The 21,755-nt window shown below is 42.4% G+C and overlaps 1 protein-coding gene across 2 annotated transcripts in view; it reads left to right on the top strand.

The window, feature by feature from the left end:
* The first annotated feature begins 4,107 nt into the window (after positions 1 to 4,107).
* MANBA (mannosidase beta) overlaps positions 4,108 to 21,755 on the top strand; it is a 43,785-nt gene continuing 26,137 nt past the window's right edge. For both annotated transcript variants that reach the window (XR_011096453.1, XM_068681833.1), the window contains exons 1-7: positions 4,108 to 4,372; positions 10,333 to 10,427; positions 10,931 to 11,036; positions 12,973 to 13,143; positions 15,771 to 15,894; positions 18,315 to 18,490; positions 21,584 to 21,694. Coding sequence is in view for 1 of the 2 variants with exons in the window: in XM_068681833.1 (XP_068537934.1) it covers positions 4,193 to 4,372; positions 10,333 to 10,427; positions 10,931 to 11,036; positions 12,973 to 13,143; positions 15,771 to 15,894; positions 18,315 to 18,490; positions 21,584 to 21,694 (963 nt within the window). In the remaining variant the exon portion in view is untranslated. The remainder of the gene's footprint in view (positions 4,373 to 10,332; positions 10,428 to 10,930; positions 11,037 to 12,972; positions 13,144 to 15,770; positions 15,895 to 18,314; positions 18,491 to 21,583; positions 21,695 to 21,755) is intronic.

Genomic DNA, 21,755 nt, shown 5'->3' with positions numbered 1-21,755 from the left:
GCCACTTAAGTTGGCATTTTGTATTTTTCTCATGATAACCCAGTACAACGTTCTCTTCTAGTGATGTATTAACAGTGTCCTCATCTAAAAGCAATGTTAATTTATTTCCTCATTTTATTTTTAGCACCCTTTTGGGACGGAATTCAAGATAAACATAAAATAATGCTTGAAATCTGTTCTTTCTGTCCATCCTTTACAAATCTATAGCCGTAAGGCTCCCTGCACCATATTTCCTTTACGCCCGCTGAGAAAGTAACTATTTTGCATAGCAGTTCTGTTTTGTAGAGGCAGTGATGAAGCAGAGGATGTGCATTATGTTGAGGAGCTGTACGTAAGCTTTCATGCAGATGTGCTATACTGTCAGAAGGGATATATGATGGTTCAAACACCAGTCCTGTTTTTACACCAGTATTTATTCAACACATCTGCGTCAGTGTTGCAGGAAGAACGGCCGAAAGCACGACAGACACCAGTATGGTCAGATCATGTTCCATTTTATTACCCGAATAGCCTGACTTTTATAGTGAACTTAACAGGGGCGGACAGTGTCTCACACATTATTGGTCAAAAGCACTCAGACAAACAACTACAAGAAAACAACCCTACCTGCAAGAAAAAAAAAAAACCTTGTGATTAGCGGTCATGTAGACCTTGTCCTTGAAGCCAGCTGCTGGCAATATTTCTCTAAATTCCTCAATTGGGTGATGTGGGAACACTGTCATGGGAACTTCTCATAGTTGCCCTGGTAGCTTGGTTTGCTCAGTTGTAGCAAGCCATGGGATCTTCGCTGTTTCAGAAATCCCTCAACACGTCAGTGTTGCTGCATCAATGCAGAACTCCCCAGAGCAGGTGACCCTTCAGTTGTTTTGCTGCTTTGACAAACTGCTGCTGGTGGTGGTATCTGCCGTGGCGTACAAAAGACTGCAGGCTCCAGCATGGACTGGTGTGAACACAAGTCCTATTTTGCTTCAGAGGTGGCAACCTTTAGCAGAAGAATGATACAGGGTGGACAGGTGGGGGCAGTAAGATCTTAAAGTACCGCAGCCAAATCTGTGAGAACCTGTTTGTTTAAAACCTTTGTATGAACTCACTGAACTTGAATTTGAAAGAGAAAGCATCTACAGCCTGTCATGATGATAGAGATTGCATAGCAATTGGCAACAAAGGACTTTTGGATTAACACGGCAGAATTTGAGCAGCTTCAATGGAACTACTCTGAATTTATTCTAATATAGCCAAAGGCATGGTTTTACACGCAGCTTTTTGTCTTAGTTGATAAAGAATATCTGCTTGCAGTCTTGTAAGAGTCATAGTAACCTCCTAAATTTGTGGCATTTCAGAAAGATGTAATATGGTACACAACACAAGAAAGCTGCACAAAAGATCTTGCTGTGTGTCTTAAAAGTTTAACACAGCCTTTCAGAATGTAGTATCTTTAAACAGTAAAAATGTCATTTGCTTAAAAATACCCTCAAACAAATAAACAAAAAAACAAACCCTATAACTGAGACATGAAAATGAGACATGATTTAACTTGATTATAAGCCTTGAACAAGGAAACAGCATGTTCTCAGAATACTTAATTACAGCATTGTTTTTGGTGTTTTTTGTGTGTTGCCTCAGTCAGTCTTCGTAAGAAAAATAAAAGGCAAAGAAAACACGGAAGTACAGTAAACATCTTGAAATGCAGTTTCCTTCTTACTGGGAAGCTATCACATGACTTGCTGAAAAAGTTTAAAAAAAAAAGGGGGGGGGGGGACAAGGAAAAAAGGCAGCTTGCAGTTGTTCTTCAGTAGCATTAAAACTTAATCCTCTATAAATCTGCTTCTTGAGAAATAACATCCCAGAAGGTCTCTCAGGCAGCACCACAGTCTTTAAATGCTTTTAGTGTTGTATGAGTGAGTTTAAAGAAAATACACTGAGTTTTGTGACAGTCCCAAAAGCTGATTTGCATTACTCATTGACAGATGAGAGCAGAAACAGAACAAGACTTTGTACTGTTAGTGTATAATGGACTTATAGTCTGAAATTTTAAAGGTGAGAAGACAGTTATTTATTTTGACTGAATTCTACAACGTGTGAAGCCAGTTGAGGTAACTCAATCTTCTACGACAGTAGTCTTTTTTGCCTGTCTTACTAAAAGATGGCTGGGAGTTCAGCTCAAATGGGACCTGGATTTCAATTAGCCAATATATTGAATGTGGATTACTCGATCTTAAAAATGCACACAGAGTAACTGTTCTCATAGCTAGATTTCTGCACAGATTCTGTTGTCAGTGTGGGCTCTAGCCATTCCTTTTCGAAGTTGGTAGCAGAGGGGTTTCAGAGTGATAAAATGAGAATCAGGTGCTGTTTCTTGGACCAGTATTTATTAGAACTGTGCTCTGAAAAAAAAACACCCATAGTTATATTGTATATTTTATACAAGAGATGTATGGAAGGGCTGGCATTTTTCTCTTAAATTGAAATGAAGGGTTGTCAGCCCAAGAGGATGTTCTAAATCTTCGAAGGACGTATCTAGGGTGGATTCTTAAGGTGTGCTAAATTAGTTGTGTGAAAGCCAGCAGCTAAAACAAATGAACAAACCAACAAAACCCTCGTTATTCCTATTCTTGTCTGTAGTTCACTCTTGTGCTCCATGCTGTGTGCCAGGAGCAGCAGCATGTTTTCATGCGTCACTCATACTTCATTCTTATGTGACTTGGAATATGAAGTGTATATGCGTTGCTGAAGTAATTAACTCAGGCATCCCAAGGTGCTTTACGTATTCCTTCCTCTAATTTTACAGTCCATAATTACAGACAATAAGGAAACATAAGGCCAGAAATGGAAAAACAGAATAGAGATAAAACCCCACAGTTAGTTGAGGTTCTTTGGAATGATATTAGTTGGTTGCATTTCTGTGCAGAATCACACGTATGATAAACTACGTGTGATAAACTACGTTTAGTAGTTTTGCTTGCTTTGGATGCACAGTGACCTGACTGTTTTGTTTTAAAGAGGGGAAAAAATCATAGAGTAGCAGGAAGCTATGATCCTAATGGTAATGTTATGACTTCAGAGCATTTTGCATGATTTTCTGTTTTTAAGCACATATCACCTTCTCATTTGAGTGTATTGTGAGACAAGTAACCTACCTGCCTTAGAGTCTGATGTTGCTCAGAAGTGGAGTAAAAATTGTATAAATGAAAAATGCACAGGCTATGTTGGGCTTATTCACGCAGTAGATTTCTGGAAGTTTCATTTAATCAGCTGTGCTTTAAGAAACAACAATAACAAACACCCAGAATACCACAAGTATTAATCTAAGGCTGTGGAGCAGTGGCTGAAAGAAGCACTTTAAATTTCGTGTTGAGCTGCGTGAGGGGAATAAAATCATTTGCATCCAAAGAAAAGCAAAAGTGCTTTCTAGCCTGCTCGCAGCTAAACAGGCCTAGGGGGAAATTAATAATGAAGGTTCATAGATACTCGTTGTTGTTTTGTGGTGCCACGACATTATTTCTAGCAGATAGCACTGGGGTTGGTGATTCTGGCAATTGCAGGGGCTCACTTTTCTGTATCTGTAAACACGAGACGCAGGGGACTGCACAGCTGCTTTTAGTACAGCTTCAGCTGGGGGAAGAGCTCAGCAAAGTGCACACTTCTGGTGGTACATGGCACCTCAAGGTCCTGGTGGTGAAATGCAGTGAGAAGCGGTGGCACTGTGTGCTTCTTACTCCCTCCACTCATGCTTTAATTTATGTTTTTGGGCTGTGACGGAAGGGCCTGAGGTAGCGAGGGCCTGCAGGAAGCCTGTGGTGCGGTTTGAGGAGGGTGTCCGCCTTGTTTCCGCGGAGCTTGCCCTTTTGCTCCGCTGTGGATGACTGTGCTCGGCTTTTATAAACAAAACCCACAGCTACCGCCCTGGCGCTTCTCTCTCAGCACCCAGCGCGCTCCTTCACCAGCCTTCTGTTAAAAAGGGCAGAGTTAAAAGAGGCAGCACCGGGGGCCGCCTCAAACCCTCTGCCCCATCTCCCGCTGTCAGGGCGGCAGGGGCAGAGCCCTCAACCCCTCCACCTCAGCGCCATCTTCCCTCCCCTCAGCCCCGTTAACGGCCGGCGGGAGGAGCCCGAGGCGCCGCCCCGGGCTTGGCGCCGACGTGGCCGGGCGGCCGCGCTCCGTCCCCGTTCCCCCACCGCCACCCTCAGCGGCCATGGGCGGCGCCGCCATCTTCTCGTTGCTGCTGCTGGCGGTGGCGGCGGCATGGGGCGGCCCCGAGGTGCGCAGCCTGAGGGGCAGCTGGCGGCTGGGCAACGGCAACGGCTCGCTGCGGCTGCCGGCGGAGGTGCCGGGCTGCGCCCACACCGCCCTGCACCGCCGGGGTCTCGTCCAGGTACGGGGGGCAGCCGCCGGGGGTGCCCGGGTGCGGAGCCTCGGTCTCTTTCTGGGACGAGCTGTAGGGCGGGAGCAAAGTTTGTCCTGGTACCGGCATCCTGACACCGCGCCTCAGCACCTCAAGGAGCGTGGTGCTCAGCCGGGGTCGGCGCTGAGGTGCCTTTTTACGAGGATTTATGTAGGCTGTAAGTGAAACAAGAGGCACAGAACACGGTGAAGCTAACAGGATCGTTTATAAAAGTGATAAATAAGCCGCCACACTAAAAAAATCCAAAATAGCATCCTGCTGTCCAAGTGTATCAGGCATACCTATATATCATATTAATATTAAGGGCCCAGTGTTGCATTTCCTGCCCGGTGTTTATTTAATCAATACTTTCTGGATGCATGAATTTAACGTTTTCTATTCTGTAACTGGTCCTTGAGATATCACCATCCTCCACTAACTAAAGTTAGGTGTGAACAGAAAGGTATTAAAACGGCTTTGCAAAGCAAGTTTTAAGAAACGGTAGAGAATCCGTGGAGGATCAGAGATGAGGGCTGTGCCCCTTCATGCCACGCAAAGTGCATAAGATAAGCTGGATGTCTCAGATGTTTGGCTGTGCTGTGAGGCATTGCTCTAATAAGTGTGAATAATCATCCCGGAGAAACTGTGACCAACGCACTGACTCACACACACAAGTTAATGACGGTATGAAAGACTCACATTTAACTACTCGCACATTAAGTGCTCTTACGAAGTGAGAAAATGGGATCGCTAATTTAGCTGCACTGCTGTAAACCGACTCGTAATTTCAGTCATTTCAAGCAGCAGTGTGGTATTTGGAAATGATCGTGAACTCTGGTGTGCCTGGGCAGGATCCCGAGTCTGCACACAGGTAGGAGAGCTTAGTCAGCCTGCAGCACACACCTCTTGCGGATAGGAAGATGGGCACGAGGCTAATTAAATCGACGATGGTTATTTGTGGGTGATTACAACACGTTTACGTCTGTGCAAGTATGGGCTTGCTCCGGGCACATGCTGGTAGGGCCAGCTGTGAAACCACAGTGGTGTGGAAGCTGGTGCTCAGTTGGTGGCATTAGGATTAGCATGTTCTGCCCGGGAGCCGAGGGGACTGACCTGCCTCACTGGCAGCAAACATGGGTTGTTTGGAGTGAGCTGGTGACACAATTCTTTGTCACCTTCCTGCTGCAAAAAAAAGTACAGCACAGTTGTTCGTCCAGAGTTTTTTTTTTTCATTGTGGTGAAAATGCTTACGGCCAAACATTTTGAATGCAGCTGCCTAAAATCATATTTTTGTATTTATACAAAAGCATGTACACAGCCAGAATTTTAGAGACAGGTTGCCCTGTTTCATCAGTGAGTTTTCATCTCTAGAAATCAGACCGTTTTAGGGTTGTGTCAAGTGTAGAATTAGGAGTTTTACTGCAGTTGTCCAAGTACAAAAGCTTTGATCCTATTTATTTTTTTTTCCATTTGCTCCTTTCGCTCCCTGCCATGGAGTGTAGAGCTTTTGTTCGTCCCACTGAAATCGTAACTAGGACAGCAATCCAAAATCTTTCTGTTTGTAATCAAAGTGAAGATTGGTCTTCAGAAAACAGGAGAACAAAACTGGTGGGAATTAAATTCTGCACAGCAAGACCCATATGTTCAGGGGCCCAGTGAAGTCTGTTTGCTGTTCTCCTGTGTGGTTTGCACGTGGCAAATAGCACTGCATCCTTTGCATCCTTAGCCTTGGGATTTTTTCATGGGAGAGCACCCAAAACACAAGGGTAAAATAAATGAGTCTTGGGAGGGCCTACAACCAGCAGAGGAGCCTGGTGGGTGCCCCACAGATGATGGGGAGGAAGGCATCAAAAAGAAGCTGCTGTTTTCTAAGCCTGCAAAGCGTGGTTTAGATTGTAAGAGTAGGCTGCAAGCAGCTTACTTGCCAATATGTGGTTTGTTTTGAATTTAGGTTGAGGCGCAAAGTGTTTCTGCCCAGGGACGCTGTAGCTGGTTGCACGTCTGTAGCTTCACGTCAATCGGCTGTGCAGGCTGTACATTTGAATTGAAAGAAAGCTCTGGCACTGAGGGTTTGTTACTCATCTCTCCGGATCCTCTTAGGATTCCTTCTAGAGATGTCGGCGCTCTTTGGCTCATAAAATTTGCATTGGATGAACCCATCTTTTTGAAAGCACCAAATGTACGTATCTTAGAAAACGCTCTTGGAGAAGATGCTTCCAAGGTTCCTACTGAAGTACTATTGTTTTGCTGTATTGTTTTAATAAGATTTCATTCAGAATCAGTAGCTCTTATTACCGTTTGCATGTAAAATTAAAACAAAAAAAGGAGAAATGCACTTAAACAAGGCTAGTAGTCACTTGAGTGAAGCCAGTGCAAAGCTTCTGAACTTAAGTGCAGACATTTCACCAATTTGCAGCAAATCTATTGCTATCCCCAGATCTCTGAAAAAAGATTGGAAGATTGAGTTTTTAACTGTGCTGCCAGCGTAGTATTTTCTTTCAGGCACGGTTCTGATAAGCGAGATATATCAGCAGGTAACTCGTGCATTAGATCTTTGTGCTAGAAATAATAGTCCTCCTGCATGTACTGCCCAAGTGCTGATTGGTGCCGTTACTGCTGGCAGGTGACTCCTATAAAGTTTCACTCGTGATGAATATGGCTATTGTAGCTGGATTTTCTCATCTGCCAGCCATTTGCATTCATACAGAAAGGGTGTTTTGTCTTATTAGCTGTCACTTTGATTTGTAAAGAACTATTATAAGGGGTGTGCAACTGTGATGCTAATAGAAGGGCTGGATAGCAGTGCAGCTTGTGCCCCATTGTACAACCAGGGCGTGCACTTGACACAGAAGGTTGCAGTGGTCTCAGTCCTACTTGTGTAGTAAAAGATATTAGAAGGGACAGAAGCTTGCATGTCTCAAGTGATATTTCTGCAGTTCTGTAAGGCAGTGCGTATTTTCTGTAGCTGCTTCTACGTTTATATGAAATACTGTGTTGTGTGTTTTCTGGCACTTTTTCATAGCCCAGATTTTTCAGATCATGCCAGGTAACAACTGGGTTTGTTACCATACGGTTCTAACGGGTTAAACAGCAGTCATTGATGAAATAGTTCATTAATACAAATATAATTTTTTGTTGAAATGTTCGTACTCTGATGAGCAGTGTGAGCATATGTGGAAACATCCCAAAACCTTGGTGAAAATTAGGATGAGCAGGAGTTCCTTCAAATGCCTGTGAAGTTATAGTAGGTAAGAGTTGAGCCTTTTAAGTACAGCAAAGTGTTCAGAGAATATTAAGAAATGGCTATTAGCATCGTATCAATTATCCTAATACTGGTCTTGTAGCTTGATTCTGCCATAATATTTGGCTGTGTTCAGCTGTATCACATCTTGGCCATAAGGTGACATTCAGTAACAGCTTTGGCAGAGTAAGTATTGCAAACAAATGGCCTTGGGACAGACTTCCAAAATGGATGGTCCATGAGCATAGGTTATTCCTCACTGCCGCTAGGCTCAGCTAGCGGCTTTGGGGGGTGTAGGTAAGCATCCTAACTGATCTGCTTCAAGTCTGAAGTTGGCAACAGCAAAATCATTAAATATGTCCTGAAGGAGTTATTTGGCTATTCTGTGACTTCAGCAGGATTCTCTTAATGGCGTACGTTGTAAACTGTCAGCAGAAGTGATTTGTGAGAGGAGCTTGCAAGGCAGTTTCAGTCTGGATCATAATAACGGTAGGATCACGCCGAACAATCTCCTTTTTATTCCCGTTCTTTCATTTCATTCTATGACAAGCTGATCTACCTGGTGTGTCCTTCAGGTCTTCGTGCCATGCTCCCCAAAGCTGGTCCTGCATGCCTGGCACCACACACGCAGGCTTTGAGCCTCCCTTGATGTGTGTCTGTCTCCTCCGTTTCCTTCCAAGCTCAGAGGTTCGTGGCTCGTATGACCGTGGCTTTTCCATATCCCCTTAAGGTCACTGCGAGGAGGAGCTTACATCAAAACCCTCGGCTGTTTCATACTGCCGGCGCTTTTCATGTCCTGCTACCTGCAGGGGAAATTGCTTCCTTTCGCTGCTCTTCAGCAGTTCTTCATCTCGGCAGGCTGTCTGCTGCTCGCATACAGCGCTGAGGATGGGAGTAGAGAACGAGCAAGCAGGGAGCTTGAGCAGATGAGCGTTTTTCCCAAAATTGCAAAGAGCAGGAAAACGCAAGGCTGTCACGTTCGGTGGGCTCTAAAAATAGCCGGAGCTGGCTCCACCCCGTCACGGCTTGCTTCCAGGAACATGTTGAGCTAATGAATGTGAAGTGTGTTTAATACATGTGCAGTCTATTGCTTACCATCCTTCCAGTTCTGCCAGTGCCTTACAGGGCTCTTAAATTTGTCTTTTTCTTCATCCGGTTTTCTGAAATGAACCTCGAATTTTAATAGGAGCTGATGTAATGCGGGAGGAAATTCTATTTCAAATAAATCCAGCCGGCTTGACTTGTGTAGATACATCTGCCAGCACTCAAAACCAGTTTGTTTTAGTAATGAAGATGCCAGTAATCTCATGAGTTTATTGGAGAAGTCATCCTTCTTTGTTGTGGTCCATTTTCCCCGAACATTAAGAGGATTTGTACACTTTTGTAAGAGCCCATCTGATGATGTAATTTCTGCCTCTGATGAAACTGTCCTACGTGTCTGTCTGCTGCTAGATGAACAGTTTTGTGTTCTCCAGATGTCAGGTCCTTCTTCTGTGACATCTTTAACATCCAGGCTTCTTGACACTGGTAAGAGATTGTGGCAAGAGGTTTGATTGATAGAACACAACATGAGGCAAGGCTATGACTTGTCCTCTCTGTGGGCTCAAGGACTGGCATTTATATTGCTGCAGGACTCAGAGGAGATTATGCTGCTGAGAAAAGACACTTAAATGCTGCAATTCCATATTTTTTTTGTAATATTGCTCTGCTGTATAAATAGGCTTGTGTCTGTATTGCAGAGCCTGCCCCTATCACAAGTGTGAGATATAAAGCAATGTTTTTCAGAAGAATTCAAATCCAGAAGTGTCAGTATTTATACTGACTCCTGAAACGAGAAGAAAAATTGAGTTTCAGTAAAAATAAACTGTTGGTGGCTGCCCCAGATCCCCATACACGGAGCACATCTCCTCTCCTCGCCCTGGTGTGAGGAGCGGGGTGGCAGCTGATCCCTTCAGCCGAGGTGAGGAGCGCTGTGACCCGCCACAAGGTAATAACAACACAGCGTGAAGCCAGGCAGGCCGAGCACGTAGCTTGTACCAGCTGTGCCTTTATTCTTCCTGAACAGTGTGACTAAAGGGGAAAGAACACATTCGGTATAAATGCAGCATTGTTCTCCAAAGGTAGTCATTTAATTTTATGCAATAAACCAAACTGCGATGTTTCTTTTTGCTCTTTCCCTCCTTCTAAACAAACCATTTTCACGTAGTCTTACCGCATCAGCACAGGTTGACACGAAACAGCTGGAGTATTTGCTGTTATTTTAAACTGTAAGATTTGTTCACAGCTGTCCCCAGAGGCATAAAATGCTATTTTTTTCCTCTTTAAAATCCTTTTAATCTTTCTCCATCGTTATTACGGTCATCATGTTTCTGTTCCTCTCATTAAGTCACAAGCTGTCTTGATTTTTTTTTTTTTGATTTTTTTTTTAATTTCCAGGCCAGTCATTTCTTATATAAAGACAAATCCTGCACCTTCTATTTTCAGTATGAATGATTATAGCAAACAGGATATGACCTATATAGTTAAAGCCAAATATTGCCAAAGCTTCGCTTTACATGTTATTTCAAAGGTAAAAAGAAATACCAGAACTAGGTGAGTTTTGCATTTGCAGGGTGTCCGAATTAAGAAGAGCTCTTCTAATGAATATTCATGTGGTAACACTATTAGTAAATGAGTCACGTCATTTTCTTTATTTTTGGTCTGTTATTAGGATCCATATTACAGATTTAATGATGTGATGTACAGGTGGATCTCTCTGGATAACTGGACTTACAGCAGGACGTTCAAAACTCCTTTTGACACCAGGTATGCAATAAGGATATGTCTAAAATAGTTTTACAGTATCTGTCATGCAGAATTGCTGGTTAATCCGTCAGCTCAAAATCTACATGCTACTTCTGTATCTAATAAATTATGCAATAACGTACAGCTGCAAAGCTGCTGCTAAAGGATGCTGCAGGAGTTGCTTTTTCACTTTTTTTTTTCTCCATTGTTAAAAATTACTTATGAATTGCTGACTGAGGAAGAATAATACTTAGGCTAATTGGAAGCTAGCCCATCTGATACTTTGTGGCTGTGCGAACATGCTGTGCTGCAGACTTGAGACACTTCAGCTGTCATCTTAATTTGACTAAAGATATAAAAGTAGCCACACATAGAGTCAAACATTTTTGGATATAGTTGAGACAATTGCCGCCAACAGTAGCGGAAATGTACATTTTAAAATTATGTGTTTTCTGTCTGCTGTTAACTGTAGGTATTCTAACAGTTTTGTATGTGTATTTGTATGTGTATGTTGTCGTTTGTAGAAAGTGGCAGAGAATTAATTTGGTTTTTGAAGGAGTAGATACAGTAGCACACATCTTGATCAACAATGTCACTCTTGGGACAACAGATAACATGTTCAACAGATACGTAAGTAATGTGCTCAGTTCTGAAAGTGCTTCTGTTTTTCATTCAAAGCCCTTTTGTGCTGAACACTTTCATTTTTCAAGTACACATGAAGCGAGGTGCTTGGACCCAGAAAGTGTTGACCTGAGGGCTGCACAGGGAATCAGATAAGTGTTGGAAAGAGAAGTCGTACTTCCCTTTTCAGTAGCAACAGGGTCAGAACTAGAGGTAAGTGTGTCTTGTTCTGAACAAGTGAACCCATGGAAGAGGATCAAGGATCAGTTCAGCTAATAATATAAGTCTTGCTTCTTGGGACCTGTCACAGTTCCAAGAAAACGTAAGCTTAAATTGGTTATATTAGCTGTAAATCTGCTTACTAATTGGTATTAGAATGGTTTACATTTGAATACTGAAATTAAGATGCACATGGTGCAAAGCCCCTACAAGTGTTTCCGTATCATTTGTTATATTGTTTTTGATTTTTGATACTGGGCTTTTGATAACATAGGCTGAGTCCAAAGATGTAAGACTATGTCAGGATGAGACTACTCATCATAGAATGATCTGGAGAGTGGCAAAGACATTAAAACTAATTCTGTAGTTTTAAAGTGTAAAATTATTCTGGGTACTTGCCTTTTTCTTAAAGGAATCCAAAAAAGGAAAAGTTAAAAGAATATCAGTGGAGTCATAGAGTTGAAAAGTAAATCCTGTGTCTTCATATTTCAGCGTTTACCATTCTGGCAGGTTTTATTGCAGAGGTACTGGACTGAGACATGAGAACTAGATTTTGCCTCCTGGGTCTGTGTGATCTGGGACAAATTACTCAGTTTCTCTGTGACTTAGTTTTGCCATCTGTGAAATAAGAAATTTCATAGGGCTGTTATGAAATTGTAATTATTTAATATTTGGAGAGTATTTAAGGGATTACTGGTAGCAGGCTCCGTAGAATTGGGAAGTGCTATTAGTTTGCTCTTATTTCTGCAACTTCATTCTGTCTCAGATTGTAACAGTTCATGAAATAGCTTTCAGGGTAAAACCAGGGTGAACTGTATTAGATTGAGTCGAGAACTGCTGTGACCCAGACTTCTGCTTTGTTCACAATGTTCCACGATAACTATGTCTGCAGGAAAGTCTCTATGAAGGCTGTGTAAGGGGATGCTGTTTCCTTTGCAATTTTCTGCTGAATGCTGTAGAATATATGTGAGTGATGCTAGCTGGGCTGCTCACAAGGTGGAAAAAGTTGCCAAGATTTGGCTTGTCACAAATGAACGCTCTGAAGAAGAAACAGTTTTTAGGCGTTGGGACCCTATTGTCGTGATAGAACAAGACAATTCTGAAACTTAGATGTTTATCCTCCTGTCCAGCCACACTGGGGGTTTTGTGAGCCAATGGGGAAGCCCCCAAATGCTTTGTGTGGTGCAGACGTGAATGTGTATCTCTACATTTTAGGCATGGGAGTGGAAGTAGCATGAAATACAGCCTTGCTGCATTCATGCAGAAGGCAGCTCAGTGCTTTGTGGTAGAGAAGCTGGCAGCACAGCGTGAGTTGGAAGGGCTCCTGTATAGACCAGCTTTCTGAGTTGGAACAAAGTGCCTTTTCTAAGCATGTAGATGAGCTCTGAGCGAGGAAGGAAGGTAAAGATTCCCTTGCCATCCTCCTCCTTCAAGCAGTTCTGTGTGCAAGCAGACCGCTGCCGCCAGCAGTGGGGGCTCAGTATGGGCAAAGTGGTTTGCCCAGGAAGACCTCCTTCTATCTAGAATATTACTGTGTATTTTGTTTTCCAGCTTAAGAAATAACCTTAATTTTCTGTTCCTTCAAAACCAGACCCTGTTGAGGCTTCAGTTCAAATTGCTTTTGAATAATATATGTATGGTATTAAAGCCCCAATGTGACAGTGATTATAAGTCTCGTAAATAAATGTCAGTGCTGTAATGATTTTGTTTTGTTTTCTTGACCTAGAGCTTTGATATTACCAGCGTGATCAAGGAGGTCAATTTTGTTGAAGTCCGTTTCTTATCAGCAATTTCATACGCTGCAGAGCAGAGCAGATGTCACACAGCATACAGCATCCCCCCGGCGTGCCCTCCACCTGTGCAGAAAGGAGAGTGCCATGCCAATTTCATCAGAAAGGTAGGGGCAGAATCTTCTGACTCTGGCTTCAGGCTCAAAAATAGGAATGCACCACGGACTGTCCTTACAGATGTATTCTGAGACCTGCAATGTCATTTTATTAGGAGGGCATATTTTTCATTGTGTTTCCCTTCTTCTGCATCCCCAAGAAACCTGCAGGATGATAATACAAGAGGCATGTAAAGGCCAGGCTGAACATATCTAGCTGATAAGAATGTTTGAAAAGCTGGCTTTTTTGAGGAGTGCAAGGAGATTGGCTGCTAAGAGAGCAGGCTAGCACTGGGAAATGTGTGATCATTACATTTTGATCCACTGGGTGGGTTTAGCAGTGTGTGCTGACAATAGAGTTCACTATTACAAATACCAGTTTATATTGCCAGAGCTGTAAAAATCTCAGCCAGGCAGCTTTGTGAGTGTTTGCTGTTGCTCGTGTACTGTGCTATTTATACCGGGAAGCTCTGGCAGGTCCTGAGAAGTGTTACCTAACCTAACAGAGGACCCGTTCTCATCTTATTATGGTGTTGTGAAGTGTGACTTCAGAATGTACGTATTCAGTGAAGCCAGCAACGTAATACACAAAGAATTAAACTCAGAGTTAAGACATGGTATCGTTGCTGCTAAAACTTCCTCTGTGTAAACTGTCGTTTGTGTAGCATCTCATGTATTTCTGATACCTTTGCAGCAGCTGGAAAGTGGCTAGGTGAATTTCTTTGGAATTGCTGTTGTTTTTTCTAAATTTATTTTTCTTGTTTGTCTCCAGTTAAATGCCTTTCTTGTTAATAAACTTACATCTTTTTAAGAAAGTCCTGTAGAGGCTTCTCAAGAAAACAAGGTGAATCTTGTTTATCTATACCTAGGTGTAATTTGCTCTAAAACACATTAAGGGAAAGGAAGGTAGATTTCACGTTGCCCTGGGAGCATCCATCAGTATAAGATGTTGCCTTAATCACTACTTGATGCTGCTTTTGTTTTTATTACATTTTACAAAGTTAATTAATTCTTCTGAGTCCATGCGCTGTCTCCATTGTGTTTCTTAGACATCAGAGCAGGGAGAAACTTAAAGAGAAGAAGGCACTTGAACAGCTGTAGTCTTATTTATAGAGCAAAAATGGCCAGGAATGATTTTATGTTTTACTGAAATATACCTTTAAATTTGTGAGTACCTTAGTTCATTTTCTCAAAGGAGTTGCTTGACTGTGCTTCGAAACTTGCTTCAGACTTCTCCAGAAAATTTTTTAGATCCAAGTACGTGGCAAAAACAGCAGCAATGTCACATTTAAAAGTAAACAAATGCACTAGGACATTGCTAAAGTAAGCTGGCTGCTTCTCATCATACAATAATGGAGAGCTGTACACGCGTTTGAGGTTCAGTGTTACGTGCAATAAATGTATCTAAATCTTAATAGGAATTTGTGTCGAAACACAAACTGGTAATGAACATCAGTGATACGAGTGTATTGTTCTTATGATATTACTTCTGATAGTCTCTGCAATATTATTAGTGAAATCTGACAATCTGTCAGTGATTCATTTGTTTTTCTTTTATAAAGGGAAAATGACTTTCTATCTGATCTGTTTTCTAAGAATGTATTGTCCCTGTTTTTGCACTTGAAATAGGTGCAGTGCTTGCTTCCTGGAAGGCTCTTTTGCAACTTGATAGGCAGGCTGGCTGACTCCAGCGATGCAAGGGATAGGCCAGGCTTGTGCAATGTGGTTTGCCAAAATTAGTATGCCTCGGCTGTAAGTTATTAGTCTCTAAATTTAGAACTGTAGGTCACTGTGCAAGACTTTAAGGAGATCTATTGTATTTGCTTTGGGGGCTGGGGCTGTGTGTGAAGCTTGGAGGGCAGCTGAATAGATGTCTTCAAGGGATTTGTTAACTAGAGGTCTGTCCAGGTTTGAAAACAGCTAAATGGAAAGCAGCACTTCTCTGCCTGAGCAGCATTTTATAATTCTGACAGTTTTTCTGATGTTAGAACCAGAACAAAGATATTCCTCAACTGTATTTTTGTTCCCTTTGTTTTTGTATGAAAGAGTCATAAAAAGGGAGAAACAGTGAACGAGACTGAACTACACAATTGCACCAGACATGTGCATCTCTTTCCTTGTACTAATCTATGGTGTTAAAACAAAAAAACGGGGTAAAATATTTTAGATATGCCCACAATGTTTAATTTGATGTCATTATTTTACAGTACTTCTCTTTAACATTTGTAACCATCAGCTTTCAGCTTACTTTGTCTTTTAGGTATAAAATTAAATACTGGCCTTACAAACTAAGATAATTCAGAATCTGAATTGAATGTAACCTTCTGGCTTTTTTTTTTTTTTTAATCTTTTTTAATGTTGGAGCAGGTGCTGTTTTGCTCTCCCTAATATTAAGTTTTAATACACTTGGATATTTTAATACAAATTTGTATCGTTATATAAAGTAGTGGCAGCAGAGTTTTGTTCAAGAAGTAAGGGAAAAGATATTGTAGGCTATTCTGGGCTGATGGAAATTGGAAAAATTCTTCCAGTGCATGGCAGTATTTCATGTCTAGATAGCAAATCATTTTTATTTCTGGCACAGCATCAATTTCTGTGTGAAAAGTAGGCAATTGTAACATAACCGCTTTGTGTTCCAGGAGCAGTGTTCATTTGGTTGGGACTGGGGCCCTTCTTTTCCCACTCAAGGAATCTGGAAAGATGTTAGGATTGAGGCCTATAACTATTATCACCTGATCTACTTTTCTTTAACTCCTTTCTTTGGTAAGTCACGTTACTATCCTTTATTGTTTTACCTTTGGAATACAAACCGTTGTGTTGTTAAGCTACATTAACTGTCCGTTTAGGAAAGGTGACTTTGTGTGTACTGCTTACCACAGCACACAGGTTTTGGTCTTGAAACAGTACTTCACTACAAACAATAGCAATTAAAATGTTAGAACTCAGAATCTTTTTTTGCTTGAAGATCACCGAATGAAAATATGAAATGCATATATATGGAAATATGAAATACAACTGAGGTCAGCTCCTGTTCTCTTGTTTCAGAAAAAGTTTTTTTGTTGACACATATTTTTACCAAGACTACCAATAAATAATTCTCACTTTTGTCGGACCTCCGTTTAAAACAAAGGTAAAACTGCTCTGGGAATTTAGTTCTGTGTCTGGAAGGCAGCTGCAGGGTAAGCAGAGTTTCAAGAGCACCACATTTTCGGGACACAACACGAAGTCTGAGACAGAAGAGCAGCTATGCTATGCAAGGATAATTTGTCAAGGCTGCAATTTGAGAGGACAACCTTCTGCATTCCTGCTACCTAGCTTACCTAACCGGTTTCTTCCCTTGACATGGTCTTTGATTCTCCTCTCCTTTGTCTAGAAGATCATTGCAGCTGAGCAAAACCAGTTAATTTTCCTGTTGAAACTTTCTGTAAAAGGTAATATGTGCCTTTGTAGACCACCCGCGTGCTTTCTTTCTCTGCCTGTTGAGCCCAGTCTTCAGTAGAGTAAAGGCTAGCACGTGAGTCCTCTGCACTGGGTTGAATTTCAGCCCTTGGGAATAGAGTTGCTGTGTATGAATAAAATAGGAAGACGTCACTCCCTGGATGCTTTTAAAGCTTCCTGAAATAGCTGCAGGTCTTAGCTAGAATTAACGTGACTGGAATTTCCATGGAAAGCCCCAGCACAGACTCTGCTCTCTAAAATTTAGTTAAAGTAAAAATCTTTTCTAGTCCCTCCCACATTCCCACAACTCCACCTTCTGGTAGGTAAAGTCTTAGTCTCTGGATGAGCAGAGAGAGCAAACCTCTTTCATTCAGCAGAGAGTGCTTGTGCTTTGGAACCAGAGCCGGAGCTGTTTAGTATTCAAACATAATGACATTTGAAAAATAAAGGGTAAATGAACGACTTGAATTTAAACTACATATGCGCTTACATTGCTCATCAGATTTGGTGACATCAGCTTTTTGACCACTGAGTCTGTGAAAGATGAATTGTTCTTGGTTTCTGTGCCTAGGCCCACAGGTCATGCGGTTAAGGAGTGGGCTGGAATTGATTTATGCCCATGGAGGGGAGGGAAAATGCTCTGTAATGACTGACCCTTCGTGTAGGTTGTTTTTTTCAACCCCATTAACACTTCTGAAAATTGATCTTACCTGGATAATGCTGTGAGTAATATAAACTTGCAAAGCCCTTTGGTGCTCTTAATTCTATAAGAGTAGTGAAACCAGACCAGGACTGAATGTAATACTTGGTTTTGGAGGGAGCTCTCTTTTTGTCTTGGAAGGAGAGCTAGAATATACACGTGAAAAGAGAAAGTAAGTGGTGAGCAGCTTATGTGTACAAAATGTGTCTTAGTTCTAGTTTTCCTTGTTACAGATGAGCATCTATCCAAACAGAAAGCATATGAATTACAGGATTACCCAGGCTGTGCTTCTAGATAGATAACTTAATTGCTGAAGTTAGTGGGAAATGGAAACATCAGTCCTGAGTACCCTTGACCCTGTCTTGCCTTATCAGGAAGTTGTTCTGTAAAGGGGAGGACTCGAGGGTAGCTGTGGGGATGTCTCAGGCAAGTCATTAACGTGTTTCCTCCATCGCATTTTGGTGGCAAAAGGGGCATAATGGTGCAGCCCATCAAGTCTAGACACAATGGGCCCGATTCATCCCCAGCATAACTCCACTCATATTGTGCAGTGACTCTGGGATGAATTGGGCTCGTTTTCTGTTAATACTGTTTTTGTTTCATAGACAAAAGTGATTGTACTGCCCTGTGATTACGATCTTTCCCAAAGAGTACCATGTTCATATGAGTGCTGACGAAAGGCAAATATAATGTCTGTGGGAGTTGGTGGGAAAAAAACCCTTCCTAATAATCAAGAGTGACTAGTGCCGTGCTCTGACTTTTCTGCAGGACTCTGAAAAAGCCCTGGATGGCTTTGGAATGGAAAAAAAAAAGTGAGGTATAAAAGAAAAATCACATAGCATAGTTCCTCTTGAAGTCAGGAAATGTAAACACATACCAAATGCACTAAGCAAGATTAACCCTGTAGGTCTGGCTCAAACACGGCCCAAAACTTGTTACATTTAATCTGAGGTAGTTAAATTGTTTCTTTGATGGGTGATCACGTTTACTAGTAGGTGTATGAACGCAATTCCTGCATTCCCATTTCTTCTCCCCTTTCTCTTAGTAAAGAGCACCCAGCAGTGGAGTCTTGAAATCGAGTCCATCTTTGATGTAGTCAGCTCCAAGCCAATTGCAGGTCTGGTGACTGTGAACATTCCCAAGCTGCAAACACAGCAAACGTACAATGTGAAGCTTCAACCTGGAGAAGGCAGCATTGTGCTGCTTGTAAACATCAACAAGGTGAGGAGGTTTGTGTGGAGCACTAACCAAATGCAAACTGTTTCGCCCTGTTTCCAGTGGGTCCTTCTGCCTCCATATCAGCTACGGGCCCACCTCCCCTTTCTCTGTTTGTTCCTGACTTTAACAACAGTTCTGTACCCCTTGGAGAATAGGACAGGATTCTTTATTAAAACTGATTTCTGTGGAGCTACGTAGTTCAGTGTTAAAAGAGATAGTGAAGCCTTTCCCTTATTACAAAGGGATAAGGGAATTTATCCCTTATTACAAAGATCACATCATCACTGGCCGCTGTAAATAAAAGCTGCTAAAGCAGATAACTTTTGGATACCATGTGTCACTTCACTTTTCCATCAATAGGTGTCTTGTCTCCTATGCTGTTGTTCACCGGGTTGATTGGGACTAGAAAATACTGCAGTAATTTTGAAATACTGACATTTTGTTGAGTAGTACTTCTTACATTGGCTTTTAGTCCGTTAGGTAGACAAAGCCCGGAAGGAATTTCAGAGGTAAAGGATGCTTTAATGAGGAAATAGTTCAACTGAAAAACAATGAATTTGGTAGACTGCCCCAGTGATGGAAAAGGGAGGAATTGGTCTGTTCACCTTCAGAGAGTGCTGAGAAGTGATCCGGTGGAAGGCTTAATTCGCCAACACTTAGGTCACTTCTGGAGTTTTTGTTTGCGTTTTCTTAGAAACTGTGCTGAGTTTTATACGTATAATTAAGAAAAGATGCCTAGGCTTGAGAAATGGTGAAGAAAAAGAGTTAGCTGTTTGTGCTAACAAATAGGTGGGTGCCTTGAATTAGCCAGTGAGCCCAGTGCAGTGATAAGCAGCATGAACTTCACCTTCCTGCTCAGAAAGCGAGGCCCTGGTGGAGCTGACAGTGCAGAGCTGAGCCTGAGAGCAGCTGAGCCTGCTCCATTGGAGCCAAGCAGCCTAAGGGAGCTGCAATCAGCTTCACTGCCCCAGGGCACGGTTAGAATCACAGAATCACAGAATTTCTAGGTTGGAAGAGACCTCAAGATCATCGAGTCCAACCTCTAACCTAACACTAACAGTCCCCACTAAACCATATCCCTAAGCTCTACATCTAAACGTCTTTTGAAGACTTCCAGGGATGGTGACTCCACCACCTCCCTGGGCAGCCCGTTCCAGTGCCTAACAACCCTTTCAGTAAAGAAAGGGTTGTTAGTTCAGTTAGGTTTAGGGGTGAGTGAGAATCTGGGACTGTCTTGGCAGGTAATAACATCTGAGGCTCTCCGGTGACCTCTGTATGTTATGCTGGCCTTTAGTAATTTTCTCTTTTGCTGTGTAACTCTGCATTTGTTTCCCCAGTTTGAACGTGTTACGTGTGTATTCTCAAGTTCTCTTGTCAGTTGTGTGAGTGGAGAAGGAGCGTGTTAAAGACGAGCAGGATATTCGTGTTTTAAAATGCATGCTTGGTGACTTGCATACTGATGACTTTGTTTTATTTTGACGTGAAAGCATAAAGACATGCAAACATATGATTTTTGTTACTGTTGTCATCAGATGTGCAAGTTACACGAGCAATTACAAATACCCAATTTTATTTCAAACGATCACTAGCCTTTCCAGGGATTACATTAAGCAGGCACTGCAATATGAAACTGCAAAACTGATTTTGATTTATTTAACCACCCTGTCCCCAGCTTCAGAAGAAATCTGTAAGTAGGGGGACAAGGGCAAGTTTGTGAGGAAGCATATCCTTCAGAGCGGAGGCAGCAGCGTCTTATTATTCTTTGTACACAAAGGGCTTTGCTGCCTGAATTCACGGCAGCTGATTTTACAAGAAGCCCTGCAATGTGTTCCTTACGTATTGGTGTGCCTAACGGAGCTCCTGCTCTGTGCAGCAGCCCCATGTGGCGCATGTTAAATAGCGAGACCTCGCCAGAAATGTGCTGAGAGTTCATTGCAGATCGCCTTGCAAAGCCGGCAGATGCTCGAGCGGTGCCTATCAGCTGAGAGGCGGAGCGGGTCTCCCTGCAGCATGCCACGCTGCTGACATGCCAGCGTTTTGCTTATCAGCTAACGGTGAGCGTGGGGGTGACATCACTTGTGGCCAATGCTCGGCTGCTGCAAACGCGCCCTCGCTGCTGATTGTGTGCTTCCTTCTGCCTCCCTGTAACTCCAGATGGAGGAAGCTGAAATGTTGGGAGATAACGTTAATGATTACGTCCAAGCGTGGCTACAGCAAAACATATTGTTGGGCTGCTCTCTGGCCTCGTTTTATTCGAAAGGATTGAGGCACTCCTTTCATGACTCTATTCAGTGCTGATCCCTCCATTGTTAGGTTGCATGCATTATTGCTTTCTTTCCACTATTTTTGTGTTGTGCATTCAACTGGGAAATGTTGGCAGTAGGACTGAGCAGCAGAAATAGGCTACTGGAATGAAAATAGAGAGAAGTGTAGGAAATTCTTTACATAAATACTACCCTCAGTGGCTAGAAAAATGAGAAAATTAAATCGTTCTGTCAGCTTAGAAGTAGTTTTTTGTGTTTGTGAAAATCATGGAGTACCATTGAAGTGATCAGGAAGCACAGAGAAAAAACAGAAAGCACTGAAAAGGGAACGAAACTTTTAATTTGACTTAAAAGCTTGACATAAATGAAACAGCCTGGTCACATATTACCATGGTCACAACTGAAAGGCGTCACTTCGGTGTATCAGATGTTACATACAATGAGTAAAAGGGCCAGTTGGAGGAGAGGTAAAATACAGAGGCTAGTGAGCAGTGTCTACTCCTGAGATTTAACGTTTGAGTTTTGGAGGAACTTTCTGTCAGCATACCTCAGCAGAAGGGTAGTGGCTAGATGTGTGTGTGCATGTTTGTTCTCATGGCCCGTTGTGGACTCAGGGTGAAGTGATAGCCTGGATTTGAGTCGTAGAGATCACACGTTGAATTCTTTTCACCTGAGTGCTGCAGCTGGAGGGATCCCAGTTACCATGGCTCAGCTGAGGCACATAAACTCATGAGGCTTGTAGTAATTCACTCAAAGGCAGCTGTGCCCCCAGGTGCCTGTTATGCCTCCAAGTCATATGCAACTTTTTGACTTTTCTTCTTCTATATTCAAGAGTTCCACAGTGGAAGCTTGGTGGCCGAATGGACATGGGAAACAAACTGGATATAACGTGACAACAACTTTCATCATGGAGGCAGGATACAAGATTGAGAAATTTTCAAAGGTGAGCCCCTCAGCTTGGTTCTAGCTGGCATTTCTCTGTTGGAACATCTGCTCTGCATATC

The sequence above is a fragment of the Anas acuta genome, chromosome 4, assembly GCF_963932015.1.
Source record: "Anas acuta chromosome 4, bAnaAcu1.1, whole genome shotgun sequence".
Classification (NCBI taxonomy): Eukaryota; Metazoa; Chordata; class Aves; order Anseriformes; family Anatidae; genus Anas; species Anas acuta.
This window is presented reverse-complemented; position numbering and strand designations above follow the sequence as displayed.